Source organism: Bubalus kerabau, chromosome 5 (assembly GCF_029407905.1).
Source record: "Bubalus kerabau isolate K-KA32 ecotype Philippines breed swamp buffalo chromosome 5, PCC_UOA_SB_1v2, whole genome shotgun sequence".
NCBI lineage: Eukaryota > Metazoa > Chordata > Mammalia > Artiodactyla > Bovidae > Bubalus > Bubalus kerabau.
In genome coordinates, this window is record NC_073628.1 from 17357937 (window position 1) to 17378565 (window position 20629).

Consider the following 20629-nt stretch of genomic DNA (forward strand, 5'->3'; position numbering starts at 1 on the left):
ATCGTGGAGCTAAAGAGTATTCCGTTGGGCCTGGGTCTTTGATCCAGTCATTGCTGGCTCTCCTCATTCTCAGCAGGTCATTTCCTGCAGCGCAGGTCAAGGGCACAGCCCTGCAGGTTTCTGATGCCATTCTTCTGCATCCCAGTGACTCTCTGGCTGAGTCCTTCTTGTCCCGGGAGATAAAGCAGAAGGATAGGGTCAGCTCTTTTTTGTGTTCTGGAAAGATCTGCTCTGATCATGGAGAGCTGAGGGCATTATCCCCCAAAGTTCCTGGAGAAGCAGCCAGTATCCAAGGAAGATGCATGTTACTCTCTTCGTCTGTTTGCAGTGTTGTGTTAATCAAGAGCTTGGAAATTAAGTCAGTTTGCTCAAGTGCCCTCAGCTCAGAAGAGCTTCCAGAAACAAATACCAGAGTTGTCAACACACCCGCCGTGTAATTGGCTTCTATCGGCTCTTTACTGGATAGTTTTCAAACAGATGAAACCAAAACTGGAGCAGAAAGGGGACAACAGCAGAAGTCACCCCACTCAGATGGACGGCTGTCTTCACATCGAAGAGACGTAAGTGTGTTTTTCTCTTTCTGTTAAGGACAGTCTCATAGATTCCTGACATGCACTTTCTTGAAAGCCTGAGAGACGCATGAAGATTGGCACCTTGGTCCTTCAAGTGAGAAAGATAAAACACGATGCTCATCAAGGTTTTGCCAAGGCCGATCTGCTTCCCAAGAAGCTGTTTCTGGAAACACAGTCTCTTCTGGGAAGAGTGACTGACTGATCCTTCACTTGCTACTTCGGTCCATCTGTTACCAGCACCTACTTGGGATAGATGGACGGGCACATTCCAGACAGCCCGTGACATACTGCTTTTCTATGTTGTCAGCCCATGAGATCATTGGCTTTCACATGAGAAGCTGATGGTTAATTCTGAAGATGCCAATGTCTGCAGAAGGTAGAGGAGACATGAATCCAGGGGAACAGACATACTATGACTAGAGGTGAATACAGTGATGGAGTGACAGTGAGTAGTGGGGAACGAAATAGAAAAATGTGTTGGATAATTACATGGATGGATTGATATGTAAAGGAAGTAGATTGCCAGAGAGGAAAATGGGTGGGGAGATAATTGGATGGAGTGATCAATCAGACGGTTGAGTAGATGGGTAACGGTGTATTACTTTGATAGTGAGCTTGATAAACCCTAAATAATCAGCCACCTATGGATCATTTTTTAAGAACTGGATAGTATTTTTTCAGAGAGAAATACTCTCCTCAAGATTCTTCCCCCCATTTTCGGTTACATGACTTCTCAACGTTTAGGTTTGGGTTGTATGCCTACCCCCAAACTTCGAATCCTTATAGCTGGTAGAGAAAGCAAATAGGGCAGAATGGCTAGGAAGGATGGCAATGTTTCATATATATGTAGAGAGAGAGAGAGAGACAGAGACAGAGACAGAGAGTCAGAGAGAGAGACAGGAAGAGAGAGAGAACTTCCCAGAAAGAAAGGATGTGAACCCTCATGTAATTAGAGCATAATAAACATGGAGAGAGGGATCTGTACATTATAGTCAGGAAAATGGTCCACAGCTTAAAAGACACAGTAATAGGACACTTGGATATAATTCTTGCTGTGCACTACATTATAAGTCAAGTTGTGTCTTCAGGGTGTTTATCACGAGGCACATTTTTTGCCCAAATGGAACATATGGTTTGGTGTGGGAGGGAGGTTGGTTGGTGGTGACGATGCCGGGGGGAGCAGTGGGAAGGGAAGGGAAGGGTGGAGAATGGGTTCCAGTTTTGGACACACCACCTATGAGTGATTATCCTACATGTGGTAGAACCCTGCCCACCCCTCCCCCAAACCCCACTCGTTCAAACTAGAAAGAAAAATCAAATCAACAAAGAAAAAAGTCCGAAAAAAAAAAATACTGAGAAGAAGAACAGAAACAGAAAGAAGCCCAAACTGTTTGGCCCTCCGCAGTGCAGGTAAAGTCTGTGATATGGAGAAGCAGGCGTTGCTCAGAAGACCTATGGTTTCTTATCAAAACTTGATGAAGAAGTGGGCAAAGAGGGTCCCTGATAGCCAGAGGCAAGCGAGCGCTCTAGAGGCCGAGTTTACACCATCAATGACGGCTCCAGGCCCTGTGTAGGGGAAAGAGAGACAGGCTTGTTAGCATTAGCACACGCCCAGAGGGCAGCTTCCTCAGCCCCTCCAAGCACTGCGTAGACATGCTTCTCCACCCGGCCCCTGACCCTTCCATGTGCCCATAAACGGAGAGACTCAAAGGGGCTCCTCTCTGGGACGCCTGGACCCTGCAGCCTGCTCTCAGACACCGGGGTTAAAGCACCCACAAGGAGGTATAGGGAAGGCAGGGTTAGACCTGCCGGCTGACAGGCCAGGGCAGGCCCTTGGAGGTGGTGTGCAGGACAGACAGGGGTGGGAGGGGAAGCAGAGGAATGGGGAGAGGAGAGTCAGGATGGAGGGGAGAGGCGGGAGGAGGGAGAGGGAGAGGGAGGGAGGCTTTCGTGAGACCCAGGAGTCTAGGTGTTGCTGTGGCCGACTCTTCATCTGGTGTGACTGGGATGTTGTGGAGCAGCTGGGGAAGATGAATAACTACACCCCATCATTTTAAAGACTATGGTGGCGTTTAAGCCAGCAGTCAACCCCGCATCACTATGGGGTACCGAGAGGACCCCGCCTTCTCAGACCTAGCAGCCACTGTCCTCTGCCTGGTGGGCTTTCCCTCGAGCGTCCTTCTTTCCTCTTCCCTCTCTCTGGGACTTTGTCACAGTCCCCCTGAATCCCTCATATTCCACGAGAGATGAGAGCACGGACTGACAAATGCTGTTCCTTTCCCTTTATCTACATCCTCCTCCAGAAGACAGGCTGAGTGCACTGGGGTTGTCCTCGCCTATCCTGAGGACCCAGGGCTGAAGGATAAGTGTCCTGCCCTGCCTCCATACCCGTCCATCACCTTTGCTGGGCAGCATAAGAATCTAGGGTCATAAGCAAGAGCAGTGGCCAGTGAACAGAGAGATTCCAGGGTAAGCAAAGCTACATCTTAGTCAAAGGTTTAAAAGTCCTCAAGAGGCAACCTGCAGGGCCAGTGACAAAGGGCAGGAGCAGTGAGAAGACAGGCAGGGCATCACTGCCACCTTTAGTGGTAATGTGGCTCCTTGGAAATGAACTTTACTCCCAACAAAAGGGTTGGTGGAGTCGGGTCTCCTCTGACAGCACCCAGGTCCCACAGCTTCCTAGTCAGTGCCATGGCTTGGACCCAGGCCTCGTTGGGCCGACAGTTGATGCTGACCTTTAGCCAGGGGACATATATGTCTCTCGCTTCAGCAACCAGCATCTACCTGTTCCCACCCCAGGGTTCTCAGCAGGATACCTTCTATTTCTCCAATGCATAACACAATTCTCTTATTTACTAAGAATTCATATTTACTTGAGAGCTTGAGAGTCCTGCTCAGAGTTTTATGTACTTTGGTTATAGAGTATTCACAGAACAGGACAGAGTCCATGCCTTAGCCCATTGCTGCGGTCCCCATAACGGCTTCATGAACGTTTATAAAGTGGCCTGACTCTGAGGTCCCCATTAATTGAGGTATATATCCTAAGGGATTGTACCGGCCTAGAGAATGCACTGAGTTGGAAAAGGCCCAGTTTGAAGCCCAAGGTAATTCTCTATATTGTCTTCTGCAAAATATGAGCGATTGAGATTTTCAAGGTAGTTTAAAAGGAAATGGATGATGCAGAACCATATGATTCTTTAAAGAATATTTAAAATATAAAGTCTATATATGATGTGTAATAACTAGTTTTTTATATATATGTGTGCATGTGTTTTGCTAATTTATTACACTGATGTCAACTTAAGAAAGAGTTGAGTGGGCTCCATGCTAGATAGACAGGGGTCTTTACTATAGGAATCACTTTATTCCAAGTTCTACCAGCGGGCTGAGCATTTTGGGAGGATGTCACACTACCAACGTAAGGTTGGATGTAGATAAAATAAACAGGAGAGGAGATGTATTAATGAAGCCAGTGCATTAAAGTGTGGGAAAGAATAAAGAGTCATCAGGATAGCAGGTGGCAATGGCAGTAAGGTGTTCATGCTGATCAGGCAGGCAAGGGTGCAGCCACTGTTCACGCCAGCCGAGTTCTCCAAGGAGTAGAACCCCAGCAGGCATCGAGCCTGCTCAGCCCACTTGGGGGAACGGCCATAAGGCATACTAATAATATATGGTGCTCTCTCTGTGCCAAGTTGTGACTCTAAATGCCGAACCTCCATTAACCCATTTTATCTTCAGGAAACCCTATGGCATGCCCACATTTTGGATGGGGAGCCGATGAGCTGCATAGTTAAGCGCCCTGCCAATGGCCACACAAGACGATACACCCAGAGCTGGATTGGAACTGAGTCACTCTGTCTACAGGGCTGGTGCCCTTGGTGACCACAGCTCCGCCTGTTCTCTGTGGGAAATTGTCCGTTATGCATATTTTTCAGAGACTGTGGCATCATGCCTTGATGGCCTCTGAATCGGCTCAATTTTTCCAGAAACTGGGAAGTAATCATGCGTGCGTGTGTGCTAAGTCGCTTCAGTCGTGTCCCACTCTTTGAAACTCTATGGGCTGAAGCCTGCCAGGCTCCGTCTGTCCATGGGATTCTCCAGGCAAGAATACCGGGATGGGTTGCCATGCCTTCCTCCAGAAGTAATCATGGGACCACACCAATCCACTAAACAGCTGCAACCCACAACTTCTTCTGTCTTAAAGCATAGAAAAGTATTTGCATAACCAGGTGAGTGGTTTTAGCATACAGAAAACCTATGAGAGAGATTCCTCCCTGAGGGATAGCCCCTCTGTGGCCACGGTCCTTCCACCAGCAGAGTGAGAGAAGACTGGGAAGAGTAATCTCTGAGCTCTTCTCCCTTAGCGTCTGGAGTTACAGAATGGCTGGACACTATGTATCTGGTCCCAGAAGGGACGGCTGGGTCGGGGGGCAGCCAGAAGGCCTTTTACAGTAGGTACAAGACCACCACCATGCAGCTTTCTGCGTGCCAGCGTGCCATCTCCTGAGACAGCAAAAGGGCACCAAATGTTCCTAGACTCTAACGTTCCCTATTTTGGCCTCATTCTCTAAGCTGCTGCAGGGAGTTGTATTCTTTAGTGAGTGTGATAAGCCCTGTACTAAGCATCAGACCACATGGCAATTTAGAAGTGTCTATGGCCCATCCGTGTATGAGAAAGGGCCAAGCTGCTCTGGCCAAGGAGTTCACCAAACCTACTAGGTTAGAGATTAAACTAGCCTTGCTTTCTTCCTATGGGTCCTGGACACATTTGAGATTTGGCAGTTGGGACAAATGCCAGTGCAGTGAGGAGCCACAGGAAACCTCCTGGGCTTTGTTCAAAGCTGAGAGAGGAGCCCGTGTGCATGTACCACACTGCAGGTTGGCGGAATGTAGGACAGAGGCCTTTAGCAGCGAATGGATTCATTAGTGAAGCTTCAAAGTAACCCTGATTCTATTGGAAATGAGGGAGTGGGGAGAATCTGGGTTGGGTATCTCCCATAGGTTTTTCTTAAAAATTGGAGGATAATTACTTTATAATACTGTGTTGGTTTCTGCTGTACAAAAACGTGAATCAGCCATAAGTAAACATATATTCCCCACCTCTTGAGCCTCCCTTTACCCACCATCCCACCCCTCTAGGTCATCACAGAGCACTGGGCTGGGTTCCCTCTGCTTTACAGCAACTTCCCATTAGATATCTATTTTACATAAGATACTGTATATGTTTCAATGCTAGTCTCAATTTGTCCCACCCTCTCTCCTGCAGGTTTTCTGTATCTGAAGGTCACTGACCTGATTATGTAAGTGCTTCTTTATGCTTTAATACAGACGCAGTGGTGGATGGGTGCTGTTCAGCAAATTGGCATGCCCCCCTTGATTACTTCTATGCCTCTTCCCTACCTTGGCCTCACTGCTTTGTCCCTGCAGCCCTAAACCTTTTGGGGTCAAAGTCACTGGTCCCTAGAAAAGTGCGACTAATGGTTGGGACTTGGCTTCAGACCGAATTGGGTTTAAATCCTGACTCTGTGGCTTGCCAGCTCTGTGATCTCAGAGTGCTTTAAGTTGCTTCTTGAAAACAGGGCTCATAATGTAGTTTTCAGACAAAGAAATGGAGGGGTCAGGATGGCATCTGGCAGGAAGCAGACACGTGATCATGGGAAGGACCGCTGTCGTGGGTCCACACCCCCTCCCTTCCACGGCCAAGTTGTGGCCGTGCTTGCTAAGTTGTTTTAATCATGTCTAAGTCTGTGACCCCAGGAACTGTAGCCCACCAGGGTCCTCTGTCCTTGGGATTCTCCAGGCAACAATCCTGGAATGGGTTGCCATTTCTTCCTTCAGGGGATCTTCCCCAACCCAGGCATTGAACCTGTGTCTCCTGAAGCTCCTGCATTGCAGGCTGGTTCTTTATCACTGAGCCACCAGGGAAGCCCCTAGTTGAGGCTAAGGTTAGCTTATTTAGTAGATCTTTTCCAAATGCATTGATGCTGAGCTGGGTTTTGGGAGGTGAGAGTGAAGACATGAGATGGGTGACAGAGGTCACTGGCTGGGAGGACCTAGGAGGTGTGGGGTGCTGAGCAGGGTGATGAGAGAAGGCCAAAGCCACATTCTGTGGCAAGTCTGAGGAGAAACAGACCCTACGCTGGCCTCAGAAGTCACGTCATCCACCCAAGAACTGGGTGTTATTGATGTCATGTGCCAGCTTCCAAAGAGAAGGAGAGGCACAGCCTCTGCCTGCACACAGCCTGCTGCTGCTGCTGCTGCTAAGTTGCTTCAGTCGTGTCTGACTCTGTGCGACCCCATAGACGGCAGCCCACCAGGCTCCCCGTCCCTGGGATTCTCCAGGCAAGAACACTGGAGTGGGTTGCCATTGCCTTCTCCACACAGCCTAGCCCCCTCTAGTTTTTGGTTGTTGTTAATGTGTGGTTTGTGTGTGTGTGAGAAGTGGGATCTTAGTTCCCTGACCAGGGATTGAACTCATGACGCCTGCAGTGGATCTGCCAGGGAAGACTCCCTATTCTCCATTCGGATGTACAACTCCTCTGCCTTCACCTAAATCAATAAACAAACATGTTTTAATCCTCACAGATTCTGAGAAGAATGCCCTTTGAAACAAAACAGCCCAACCTCCCTTTCATCTCAGGAACGCCTTGCCTTTTGGATAGTCTAAGAGGACTAAATTTAGGAGTCAGGGAGAACTGAAATTGAATTCTTGCTCTGCTATTTACTAGCAGGATAACTTTTGTTTTTAAATTAAAAAAAATTGGAATATAATTGCTCTGCAATGTTGTGTTAATTTCTGCTGTACAATGAAATAAATCAGCTATAAGTAAACATATATCCCCTCCCTCCTGGACCTTCCACCCACACCCCCTTCCACCCCTTCAGGTCACCACAGAGCACCAAACTGAGCTCCCATGTGCACGCTCTCTAGCAGGAAGTAGCACAATGACTTGGACGAGATGGTTAACATCTCTGAAGCAGTGATTTTCATGTATAAACTCTGTGGGGAGGTGCTTCTCTCATCTGTGCAAGGATGCTCTGAGGATGAGTTCAGATGACATATAAAATTACTGAGACTAAGTAAAGGATGAATAACTACTGGGTTAATCAGAACTAGGGCCATAGCAGCTAGTTTCTAAAGTAGCACCTTTGGTGGGGCTCATGCTTTAAATAAAGACACCCTGTGTACACTGGATTAAAAGTTAATTGCCAAGCAAAAGTGACTCTGGCTTAGCAAGCACGTGACTGGTCTCTCCTGACAAGACCAGAGGTGGCTCCAACCACAGGTAAAGGCTTCTCAGGGAAGGCCACTTACTCTGAGGAGGTATAATTAGAAGCCCAGCTCTATCTGGGAAATCCCCACATTCAAGAAATCCTTATTTACCCTTAACAATGACTCAGTCCAACAGAATGACTCTTATAAACATCAGACTTAATTACATATTTTTTCAGGGATAAACTAAAAGTGAGAACATGTTACTATGTCCTTTCTCCTCATTTCACCCTCCTCATCGCTAAAAATGTATTGCTTCCTTCATTCCTGCTGTTGAGCACCTTTGAAAATAAACGCTCACTGCTGCTGCTGCTGCTAAGTCTCTTCAGTCGGGTCCAACTCTGTGCGACCCCATAGATGGCAGCCCACCAGGCTCCCCCATCCCTGGGATTCTCCAGGCAAGAACACTGGAATGGGTTGCCATTTCCTTCTCCAATGCATGAAAGTGAAAAGTGAAAGTGAATTTGCTCAGTCGTGTCCGACTCTTAGCAACCCCATGGACTGCAGGCTACCAGGCTTCTCCGTCCATGGGATTTTCCAGGCAAGAGTACTGGAATGGGTTGCCATTGTCTTCTCCATAAACGCTCACACAAAGACACAAAGCCACAAAATCAACCATGAACCACATAACAATGACAACTAAATACCTTGGGGACATATGCAGACAAAAATGAGCTGCTGCTGCTGCTAAGTCACTTCAGTTGGGTCCGACTCTGTGTGACCCCATAGACGGCAGCCCACCAGGCTCCCCCGTCCCTGGGATTCTCCAGGCAAGAACACTGGAGTGGGTTGCCATTTCCTTCTCCAATGCATGAAAGTGAAAAGTCAAAGTGAAGTCACTCAGTCGTGTTCGACTCTTCGCGATCCCATGGACTGCAGCCAACCAGGCTCCTCCATCCATGGGATTTTCCAAGCAAGAGTACTGGAGTGGGGTGCCATTGCCTTCTCTGGAAAAATGAGCTAATCCTCGGCATACAGAAGAGAGAAAGAGACAGAAATGATCAAGAGATAAATTCCAGAAATGATAAACATCAGAAAGGTCAATCATTCTGTCCGTGTGGTCTGCACTGGAGGTAAGGTTTTTATGGCCATGTGTGAGGCCCAGCAGTGGTAAGACAAGTAAATAAAGAGGCAAACAAACAAATGAATAAAATAAAGTTCACTTGGAGAGGCTACTTACTTTGTTGAATTAAATATACTATACCTTATAGATTTTTAAAAAGCAAATTTGGTCGAGGACTTAGCATAGAATTAACCTGCAAACCCAGTTCTCTGGAAAACAAGAGTGGCTGACCTCAAGGGCAGGCTGATCACACTCTGGAGGAACAGGGGTTGAAAATCAAAGTAACCAAACTCAGCACAAAGCTCCCAGCAAACTACATAAGCTTATGGATGAGATCCTGCTGTGCAAAAGATTTTGAAGCTTAAAAATTGAAGGGCCCAGATACGTTTTTTTAAAGTAGCTTTGATATCAATTTCTTATTTTGATATTAATTTCTCATTTAAATGCTTTCTTCTATGCAATCATCCACTTTGTTTTTTCAGTCTCCTAACTTTATTGAGGTTTTCAATGGCTAAGTCAAAGATCTCTCTTGGTAAATGCCACATTTCTCTTGAAAACACATGGGTTATTTTCAAATGTCTTTTGATATTGATTTCTAGCATAATTCTACAGGGATAAGAGAACAGACTCTGTATGATTTCAATACGTTTAGACCATGAAATTTTTACACCTTGTTTAATGTCCCTGGATATGTTCCAGTGTCTCCTGGTTTATAGTCTATGGGAACTTGAATAGAATTTGTATCCTACTGTTATGTGAAAATTATATAAATCTTAATTATGTTGAATTGTTTCACAGTGCTCTTCAGGTCTACTATATCCTTCTACTTCTATGTATATTCATTAATGAATTTTCAAGAGTTTGATATTGAAACTCCAACTAAAAGCCTTATTTACTTAAAAAACTGTAATATACAGTGGAACTATGTGTACTTTGTTCTATATTCTCCAGGTCTCGTGTAAATGCGTTGTCATACTTTCATATAAATAAAGAGAAAAACTGGAGGGTCCATTACAAGTGAGAAAGGTATTGAAATGGCCTCCTTTTTCTTCCTGTGATTGCAATGAAAACTGGGCACAGTTCTTCAGCAAGAAATTCGATAGCAAGTTGTGGCTGTAATCCTACTAAAATAGCAGGTGGTAGTATGGTCATCTGGAGAAGGCAATGGCACCCCACTCCAGTACTCTTGCCTGGAAAATCCCATGGATGGACGAGCCCGGTAGGCTGCAGTCCATGGGGTCGCTAAGAGTCGGACACGACTGAAGCGACTTAGCAGCAGCAGCAGCAGTATGGTCATCATAATAAGAGGAAAAAAAAAAAAAAAAACATGGGAAGATTGAACATGGTAATACCACAGTGAGATCAAGGAAGCATCTGAAATCTAAGAAGATACACTTTTGTTCTGAAGTTTAGATGAGTTTTATGAGTGTGAACTATGTGACCTTCCTAATGAGGAACCAAAAGGATAATGATGTTCTTGGTGATTAAAAGAGGAGCGAGGAAATCTAATTAGACGATGCATGTGTTACTCTTGTTGGGGAAACGTAAACCTCTTTTTAGCAGGGCTGGCTGATGAAGGCGCATCACTTGCTATCAAAGGGAGCTGTTCCTCCATTGTCTTTAATTACAGCAGAAACAGGGCGTGGTATTGTTCTGCAAGGAAGACGAACCAGGCTTCATGCTCTGGGAAGGCGTGGGGATAAAGAGGTGAAAATGGCAGCCACTCCCACAAAGCCTAAGGCCTAGGAAGTTCATAGCAGAAGTTAATTCAGACCCATCAGCTCATCACAGCCCTGAAAGAGGCAAGGCTCTGGTCTGTGCCGAACCAGAAGCTCCAGCATGTGCTGACATCAGCATAGCCAGGCACTCTGTGTTAAAGCCTAAATGCTCTGGCTGATGGCCAGATGTCAGTGATTCAGACAGAGGGGAGCAGGGTGCGAGGGAGTGACAAGGAGCCTCATCAGGAATGAAATGTGAAATGTCTGCATATTTTTTCCCTAATATGTTGACATTTTGCAGGTTGGGGAAAATACAAATGATGCTGCTGCTGCTACCAGCCAGAAGCATTGGCGTTTCTCTCTGACTCATTCCCTCCCACCTGGATTTAAATAGTGGATTTGGAAAATAAAAATCATACGTGCTATCAGCAGGAAATGGACAAGCATGGCCGTCTCTGCAAGAAGAAACCACTTGATGAGCACCTTCTTCAACAGTCTGTCAGGATGTCTCCCTTATACTGCCTTACATTCCCTTACGTTGCCTCCCTTACAAGGAAGACCCGGTTGGAGGGGACCCTAAATTTCAAATTAGAACTGGGACATATGGTGGGGCTGGAATGCAAGGGATAGTGTGAGAGCAATGTGTTGATTTGGCCTCCTTGTGGGGTGGTGGGGGGAAACTATGAGACCGTTAGAGTATTTGTCTTCCCTTTGGTTAGTGAACACTTTCACCCTTTATGGAGGCTGTTATGGACTCCCTGTTGAATGGAAGATATATTTATTAATCCACTCAGGATTAATAAATTACTGGACAATAACTATTACAAGGTTCAGGGCTATACCCTTCAGTGTAGCAACAAATACAAGCCTAAAGGTAAACTATCAAGAAAATCTAAACCATGGGTGTACAATTCTTCAGTGGGACTCAGAAATGCTTGGTAGATGGAGTACAATTAAGGAGAAGCTTCAAAGGTAAGTGTAACTTAGGCAGAGAAGAGACAAATGCTTCCCTCTGTGAGCCTACAACACACTGGAAGAGACTGGGTACTACTGGTTAGAAAGAAGCAGGGGATTAAGGCCAGACACACTTGGGTGCAGGACCTGATGCTAAGGCGTCCTTCCATGGTGGACTTTCTATCTGAGGCAGGAAGGAATTCATCACATGGCTCAGATCCTCTGAGCTCCAGGCATAGCTTCCTCAGAGGGTTCTGAGCTGTCTAAAGCCACGTCTAGCCAACACCTACTAGCCAGTAGCTTCTTCATTCTTCTGATGTAGCACTTATGTTCTATATTCTATTGTAAATGCCTGTTTACTTTCTTGTACAAGGTTGGGAAGTGTGTTCCTCTCCATATTTCAATCTGACTCTAATTCCTGCATACTAGGCTCTAAGCAAGCATTTGCTGATGGACGGAAGCTGGAATGTGCTGGGATCCAGGGTCCCAGGCAACAGAGGGGGTTGTCTAGAGTGGTGGGTGCAGAGAAGGCCGCAGGGAACGTGGCGACACGATAGAGGTTGATCTCAGAGCAAGGCTGATGTCAGGCTTTTCTGGGAGGCAGGTTTCAGCAGGGGGTGAACAGGTTGACTCTGAGTTTGGGAAGGGTCACTGGGCCCCGAAGTGGCAGATTGATGAGATTACCAAGGACAAGGGACCCACACATCGTAAGAGAAGCTCACAACCAGACATGGCACCGGCTCCGGGGTGAGTGACGGGGGTGGGCAGAGGCAGTGGGAGGGGTGGTGCTGGGGTCTGCTTTCTTGGACCTGTGGGCTGACAGGCATAGGGAGTGAGGGGATGGAAAGGTCAGGATGACCACAGACATTGTAGTGAGGGGTGGGTGTGAAGATAAGGTGTACATTTGAGGCGGAGGAGGAGGTGCCAAGGAGAGAAAGATGGAGCTAGCCCTGACAGAACATTCAGGCGGCAGAGCGGCCTATGATTCAGAACTGAGGAGAGCGTTAGGGACATAGATGGGAAGCTCCCAGACAGCTGCCCAGAGACTGGCTGGCTCCTGGGGGCCCCGGCCTCCCAGGGAGACCTGCGCACGGAGCATATCTTCAGGGCTGTCCTTGGAGACTTTCATTCAATGGCTCTGGGACCAGGCCCACGGACCTGCATTTCTGAAGCACCAGAAGTGAGGTCTGAGGGCAAAGACAGGGCTCCCTTCAAAGATGCCCGAGGACACAGAAGACCCTGCCCCTCTTGCTGTAATGCCTTCCCTGGGCAGACGGTGGAGGGGCTAGATGCAGACTGAGACTGAGAGGGAGGAAGAGAGTGACATGGCTGCATCATAGAAGATGGAAGCAGAGGGCTGGGGCCAGGAGATCTGGGGCCAAGGGGAGTCTGGGTGTTAGGGGTGGGAAATGGGCCATGAGGCTGAGGTCTGACTGTCTGGACTGGAGGTGAAGGGAGAGGAGAGGCTGGGTCCTCGATCCCTGTGTCCAGCCCTCAGGTTGCACCTGGAGCCACCTGGGGAAGGTGAGGTTGTTGGGAGCCTTTATGGAGGAGGGGGTGGGGGGCAGGCTGTGGCCAGCTTTCCAGGGGCTGCCCTAGGTAAGGCCGGCCAGGGTGCAGGAGGAGAAGAGCTGTCTGGCTGCCTCTAGTTGAAGAAAATCTGGTCTGAAGAGCCAGCCTGACATGTATATTTATTCTGGAGGAATGCCATTAGCAAAAGAAAATAGAGATTCTGTCCTCATGGCTTCTGGGGGCAGGGGAGGTAGACTGTCTTCCAGGCTGCTCCAAGGGACTGAGACTTTGCCTGAGGGAAAGAAATCCTGAGCCCAGATGCCACCTTCACTGGAATACTTTGCCATTCTCTTATGCAAGGAAAAGATTCAGAGGAGGGGTCCCTAGTCCTGGTACTTAACTCAGAGCTCCTTGTTTGTGTCGCTGCAATTTCACAGATGAATCTGCTCTCCTCTCTGCACCATCCCCTCCTTTGCGGCTTTGTTTGCTTCCCTGTCCCTCTCCCCCGCCAGTTCCAATCCAGACGTTCATGTGGCTCATTGCGTGCCTCACGATCTCTGCAGTGCCGGATGTAATCAAGTTCAGATCTTCCCTCCTTGCACCCTAAGGATGGGGGAGGGGAGGTTCTTGCCCAAGACCCAGCAGAGGCAGAATGGGCTGGCAAGTCTGAGAAAGTGAGTGGCTTCCTCGAGGGGCAGAGGTGTGCCCAGCACACCAAGCCCAGCTGCCCCGGCTTCATGCGGTCCTGGCAAGGCTCTAGGATGTCAGGGCTGGGTGGCCTTTGGAGGCCTCATCCACTCCAAGAAGCTTACGAATACTTCCAGCAAGTTGCTTTCAATAATCAGAACAGCTGCGGCCATCCCCAAGGTTATGGATGTCAGGCTTTGGAGATCTACTTCTGACCCTACTTTCCTTTTGTTTTTTCAGAATAGAGACTTAGAAAGCAAGAAGGAATACTGGAGTGTGCTTTGTTCTGTTCTTACATTTTACAGGCACCATGGAACAGAGGGCATCATGGTGTGTGCCAGAGTCAGGCCTGGTACCCAGTTTCCCCATCCATCTCCGTGTTGGTCTGTTCTTTACCTTCTGCTGTCCCTCTAGTCCTGACAGTGGCCCCGGGGCTGAGCAAAGTGACAATCTGAAATGCTGCTTTGAGCTGGCACGCTGCTGGTGACCTGTCCTGTCTGTGTGGCTTCTGGAGGGGCAGCAACTGGTGGTGAGTGAGGAAGAAACATCCCACAGCAACACCAGCCACTTATTTATCTCTGAGCATCACTCGCCTACCTGGGTTGTCTCTCCTTTTTCCTAAGCACTTCCTGCCTCAGCCCACTACCTCCATAGCCCGTGTCGTCTGCCTTCGTTTGAGATTTTCATCTCATTTTCCTGTGTTCTGTAAGTGTAGGCAGAAACTATATGAAAGATGTTTGTGTGAAAGGTCTGTTATGAGTGTGTGTTGTGATGGATTCACATATCACTTCAGGGCCCAAAGAGTCCCCACAAACCCAGCTCACAGTCCTTGAGGGCAGACACCAATGCACGCCTGGGGATGCGGCATGTCTGTGTGTGGGTTTGGGGGGTGTGAGCAGATGGTGTGTAAATGCTCAAATGGTCCTTTAAAAGAATGTGTTCAGATTGCATAGAAGATGGGAGATGGAAATGGAAAATGAGTTCAAACAGGCTAACTGCTGACCTGGGCTTCGTGTGGCTGGCTGCCCTGGGATATGAAGCTACGTCTTTCCCATGAGCTGAACTGTGTCCCCAAGCTCACATGTTGGAGCCCTAACTCCTGATGTGTGTTTGGAGACAGAGCCTTTAAGGAAGTGTTTAAGTTCAAGTGAGGTTATAATGGGTTTCCCAGGTGGTGCTTGTGGTAAAGAATCTGTCTGACAATGGAGGAGAGGTAAGAAATGTGCGTTTGATCCCTGGGTCGGGAAGATCCCCTGGAGGTGGGCATGGCAACCCAGTTCTTGGGAAATCCCAAAGACACACGAGTCTGGCAGGCTGCAGTTCATGGGGTTGCAAAGAGTCAGACAGAACTGAAGTGACTTCGCACAAGGTTATAATGGTAGGGCCCCAATCGACAGGATTAGTGTTCAAATGATAAGAAGACACCCCAGGGAGCCCTCCTTCCCCATCTCTGGCCATCTCCATGCCCCAGCCCACCATGCTCAGGGGAAAGGACATATGAGAATTAAGCTGGCATCTCCAGGAAGAGCACCCCCATCCAGTACAGCCAATACAAGTCTTCCTGGCTAACCTTGGCCTTCTGGCCTCCAGAACTATGAGAAAATCCATTTCTGCTGTCCCAGCCTATGCTCTTTCATTATAGCAGCCCTGGCGGGAGAATGTATCTTTCATCTCCATGAGCTGCTGTCCTCGGCTGGGACACACCTCTCTCCTGAGTTCACAGCACAGGGGGACAAGCATCCAGGCCTCTAGTGGTCAGTCCTGGGCTCCTCCTGTCAGCCACACCCCCACGGGCAACCCCACCAGCTCACAGGGTCACCGCAGGGTCAGTGCAGGGCAGCACCCCAACCTCATCCTTTGCCAATCTCATCAGCTTTATCAAGACCAAGGGATGGACAATCACAGACACCAAGGTGTGGGCAGAGCCACTGGCCGTGAAAGTGGCAGACCCAGAGCTGGGAGAGGAGAAGGTCAGAGCCGACTCCTGGTCTGGACGATTCAAGTCACCGTGGCTGAGATTGGTCCTTGATAAGGAGGGCTGTGTGGAGGCTTCCCCTCAGCCTGAGAGTGTGAGTGTGTGTGTGTGTGTGTGTGTGTATGTGTGTGTGTATGTGTGTGTGTATGAGTGTGTGTGTATGTGTGTGTGTATGTGTGTGTGTATGTGTGTGTGTGTATGTGTGTGTGTGTGTGTGTGTGCCCTTGTTTCACGTCCTCTGGTAAACCTTCTAGCACTGAGGAGGGGTCTGGTCTGGGTCTCATCAATACCTCTTCACTAGCTACATATACCTCAGTGTCACTTAGCCTCTGGGGTCCTCCTCTTACCCGTCTTTAAAACAGGCTAATAACCTATCTTGCACAAAACTAGCATGATGAGTGGAAACCAGTTGATACTTGGTAAATGGTAGGTTTTATGATTGCGATTCATGGGGTCGCAAAGAGTCGGACACGACTGAGTGACTGAACTGAACTGAACTGAGGATGATCATTATGAACATGACCCAAGTACTCATATCTTAAAATGAAGTTTTCAGAATTAAGTCATTAGCCCTTTTTGCTTTGGGCTGAAGGGATTATCTTGAGGGACAGGGAGGCCTGGCCTGCTTTAGTCCATGGGGTCACAGGGAGTCAGACATGACTTAGTGGCTAAACAACATTAGGATGACTTCCCCAGGAAGACAATCATCTGATAAGCCATTTGGTGTCTGGGCTGGGTTCCCCTAGTGCTATATACAAATAGAATACACATCCTTGTTAAAAGCCATCAAGTAGAAGTTTATCGTTTTGGAGAGATCCCTTCTCCAGAAATGAATAACGATATTCATATGTATGTGTGTAAAAGCCATCATGGGCTTCCCTGGTAAAGAATCCACCTGCAACCCAGGAGATGCAGGTTCAATCCCTGGGTTGGGAAGATGCCCTGGAGAAGGAAATGGCAACCCACTCTAGTATTCTTGCCTGGGAAATCCCATGGACAGAGGAATCTGGAGGGCCACAGTCCACGGGGTCACAAAGAGTTGGATACAACTTAGTGACTAAACAAAAACAACAAAAGCCATCATATTCTACATGTTTGTTACCTAAACTGTGCACACCAGCCCCCTGAAGTCTATCCAGTAAGGAGAAAAAGTCAGGGAGGAGGAGCAGGCAAGCCTATCTTGGAACGAGGCTTAACATCAAAAGCATAGGCATTCAGGCAGGCAGAGGAGTGAAGGAACATGCGGTACCCACCTGCCACTGCTGATGAGGGGCTTATTTCTAAGACACACACAGCACAATGCACACACAATGCAGAGAGAAAACAAGAGACATAGATCACACATTTCAGATGGTTGGTGGACAAAGTTTAGTTCATGTCAATGCTGAAAGCTGTTCAGGGTCTGAGGTCCATATGAACAATGAACACCTTTCCTTCCTAGTTACCAGACAGTTCCCTCTTGCCAAATCTCGGCAAATAAACACACACATAAACACACGGACCATCACAACAAGCTGGGCCTGGCCGGTGGGGTGAAATGTTGCACGAGGAGATGGACACGGCAGTGTGAGAATGGAGGGAAGGCGGGATGAAGGCTCCTGAGGGGCCATTCGGGGCTCTGGGGCCCCCTCGCCCCGTGTAGGAGGGGGAGACCCTCAGAGAAGGGATGGAATGTCCCAGCTGATGGCCTGATGAGGACCAGCCTCTTTCTCCGTTCATTCCGATGAATGAGAACATGCCATGCAGTCACTATGACAGTTAGGATGGCAGAGTTGACCTGGTTTACAACTGCAACTAGAACCCCTAGAATCATACACTCTTCCTGTAGGGCATCTTAACACTATATCTAATTTACTCCTCAGACCGATAGTGCTGCAGCTGAACTCTTCTGTGGTTCCATCTTGTTTAAGGCAACCACTGTGCAACGTGGTTCAGAATTCGGTTCACTCCTTTTGTAAGGTGGAAAGCTCGCCTCACGATAGACCAGGAGCTATCGGTTGCCTTGTAAACACCACAGCATCACAGGCTAAGAGAATGACCAGGTGGGGTGGTGGGGTTGCGTTAACATCTTAGGTGGAGGGGGGAGCAGTATGGATGGACACAGGCCAGTGGATCTCACCTTCCTCCCCCGCCCCTCCAAGCCCCGCGTCCAGGCCTCCTGCACTCACCATACAGTGTGATGCTGGCATTGGTAATCCCAAGCTTGTTCGTGGCCACACAAGTATAGTTCCCATAATCCTTCTCTGAGACGTTGAAGAAGGTCAGCGTGGATATGTGGCCTTTGTTCTCGATCCTCATGCCGTCCAGGCCGGTGGCCAGCCTGCAAAAGAAGAGGAGGTACTGTGGGTCTGGTTCCACTCATGGAGTGAGGGGGCAGGCAAGAGTGGCTGGGGATTCACCCCCTGACACACAACTCTCCTCTGCACGAAGCCCTTCCCTCCAACTAACCCAGCGCCTCTCCCTCCAGCCGTAAGCACCATAGTCTCCATCAGGGGTGGGAAGGGAAGGTGCCAACACTCCCAGGCTGCTTTCTGGGGCTCCTAGTCCTTCAAGATGGCCCCGTCTACAGCTAATCTCAGATTCTGAAACAAAGTCGATCCACATTGCCCACTTCCCAACTTCCTCTGCTTTTTTGCTGCTGGTTCTAAAAGGAGGCTCTGTTATAATGGAGGCTGTCATCAGTTTGGTTTTGCTGTATCTCCCCCCTGGACTCCATCACCCTCCTTCTGCGTGGGGCATCACCCATCAACTCTGCTTCAGACACGCCCCGTTTCTGCTTTCAAGGTACCTGGTGTCTTCCTTGAACCACTGGAACTCAGCCATGGGCACTGCCGAGGCTTCACAGCTCAAGATGCCCTTCTGGCCAACGGAGACCCCTGTGTTCTTGGCTTTGGAGATATAGGGGGGATCTGTGGGGGGATGCGGAGCAAGGCCATAAGACAGATGAGAGGCAGGACAGTTGACAGTCACCTGCTATATATACCCCCTCCTCCAGCTAAACAACCATCTATCTTAGGAAAAGGACTTCTTGCTTGAAGATACTGCATTTACCTGGCATCTTCTTCAAGCCTTCAAATGAACCCAGAGTTAACAATTCTCCCCATTAGCTAAAAGCTCTGACAGTCACAGGAAGGCCCCATGGCCCTGGAGATGGTGATGAGCACAGAGATCTGACACAGTGTTTTCCTGTTGGAAACAGCTTGGGTCTATTAAGAAAATGGCCTTGCCATTACTTGTCTGTCCCCATGCCCTCCTGCTCCCTGGGACTCCCGACAGTGGGTCCACTCACAGTTGACAGTGATCTTTACTTTCCGCACGTCAGGGGCAGCAACATCATTCAAGGCGCTGCACTCATACTCCCCGGACTGGTCACGTTTGATGTCAGAGATTTCCAGGTATTCGTCCTCACTCACAAAGCCCTGGCCTTCTGGGAGGCAAGAAACAGACAGAGACAATCAAGAACCTATGCAACTGGGGACATAACTGTATTTCCATCTAGAATTTAGAGGAGAAGGAATGCAAAAATCCACAAAATAGGGTTTGAACCTCAACTCAAAGATTCTAGACATCTGTTGGCCCCAAAGTATTTGAAGAAATTCTCTGATTGAATCTTGGGTCAATACGTTTGGGTCCAAGTCACTCTAACTTTTCAGATCATTTGTTAAGAAGGGCATATCATTCATTTTTTTTTAAATTTTTTATTTTATTTTATTTTTTAACTTTACAATATTGTATTGGCTTTGCCATATATCAACATGAATCCGCCACAGGTATACACGTGTTCCCCATCCTGAACCCTCCTCCCTCCTTCCTCCCCGTACCATCCCTCTGGGTCGTCCCAGTGCACCAGCCCCAAGCATCCAGTATCGTGCATCAAACCTGGACTGGCGACTCGTTTCAAATATGATATTATACATGTTTCAATGCCATTCTCCCAAATCATCCCACCCTCTCCCTCTCCCACAGAGTCCAAAAGACTGTTCTATACATCAGTGTCTCTTTTGCTGCCTCGTATACAGGGTTATTGTTACCATCTTTCTAAATTCCATATATATGCGTTAGTATACTGTATTGGTGTTTTTGTTTCTGGCTTACTTCACTCTGTATAATAGGCTCCAGTTTCATCCACCTCATTAGAACTGATTCAAATGTATTCTTTTTAATGGCTGAGTAATACTCCATTGTGTATATGTACCACTGCTTTCTTAACCATTCATCTGCTGATGGACATCTAGGTTGCTTCCATGACATGGCTATTATAAACAGTGCTGCGATGAACATTGGGGTACACGTGTCTCTTTCAATTCTGGTTTCCTCAGTGTATATGCCCAGCAGTGGGATTGCTGGATCATAAGGCAGTTCTATTTCCAGTTTTTTAAGGAATCTCCACACTGTTCTCCATAGTGGCTGTACTAGTTTGCATTCCCACCAACAGTGTAAGAGGGTTCCCTTTTCTCCACACCCTCTCCAGCATTTATTGCTTGTAGACTTTTGGATCGCAGCCATTCTGATTGGCATGAAATGGTACCTCATAGTGGTTTTGATTTGCATTTCTCTGATAGTGAGTGATGTTGAGCATCTTTTCATGTGTTTGTTAGCCATCTGTATGTCTTCTTTGGAGAAATGTCTATTTAGTTCTTTGGCCCATCTTTTGATTGGGTCATTTATTTTTCTGGAATTGAGCTGTAGGAATTGCTTGTATATTTTTGAGATTAGTTATTTGTCTTTTGCTTCATTTGCTATTATTTTCTCCCATTCTGAAGGCTGTCTTTTCACCTTGCTTATAGTTTCCTTTGTTGTGCAGAAGCTTTTAAGTTTAATTAGGTCCCATTTGTTTATTTTTGCTTTTATTTCCAATATTCTGGGAGGTGGGTC

At 47.8% G+C, this 20629-nt stretch overlaps 1 protein-coding gene across 3 annotated transcripts in view; it reads right to left on the minus strand.

The window, feature by feature from the left end:
* Nucleotides 1-2037: 2037 nt before the first annotated feature.
* Nucleotides 2038-20629, minus strand: part of OPCML (opioid binding protein/cell adhesion molecule like) — a 523993-nt gene continuing 505401 nt past the window's right edge. The window contains exons 4-8 of one of the 3 annotated variants that reach the window (XM_055581183.1): nucleotides 19044-19181; nucleotides 18543-18663; nucleotides 17923-18074; nucleotides 17008-17034; nucleotides 2038-2138 (exon numbers count right to left, since the gene is read on the minus strand). In XM_055581183.1, coding sequence (XP_055437158.1) covers nucleotides 2038-2138; nucleotides 17008-17034; nucleotides 17923-18074; nucleotides 18543-18663; nucleotides 19044-19181 — 539 coding nt within the window. The remainder of the gene's footprint in view (nucleotides 2139-17007; nucleotides 17035-17922; nucleotides 18075-18542; nucleotides 18664-19043; nucleotides 19182-20629) is intronic. The other 2 variants (XM_055581185.1, XM_055581184.1) reach the window with 2 other exon arrangements.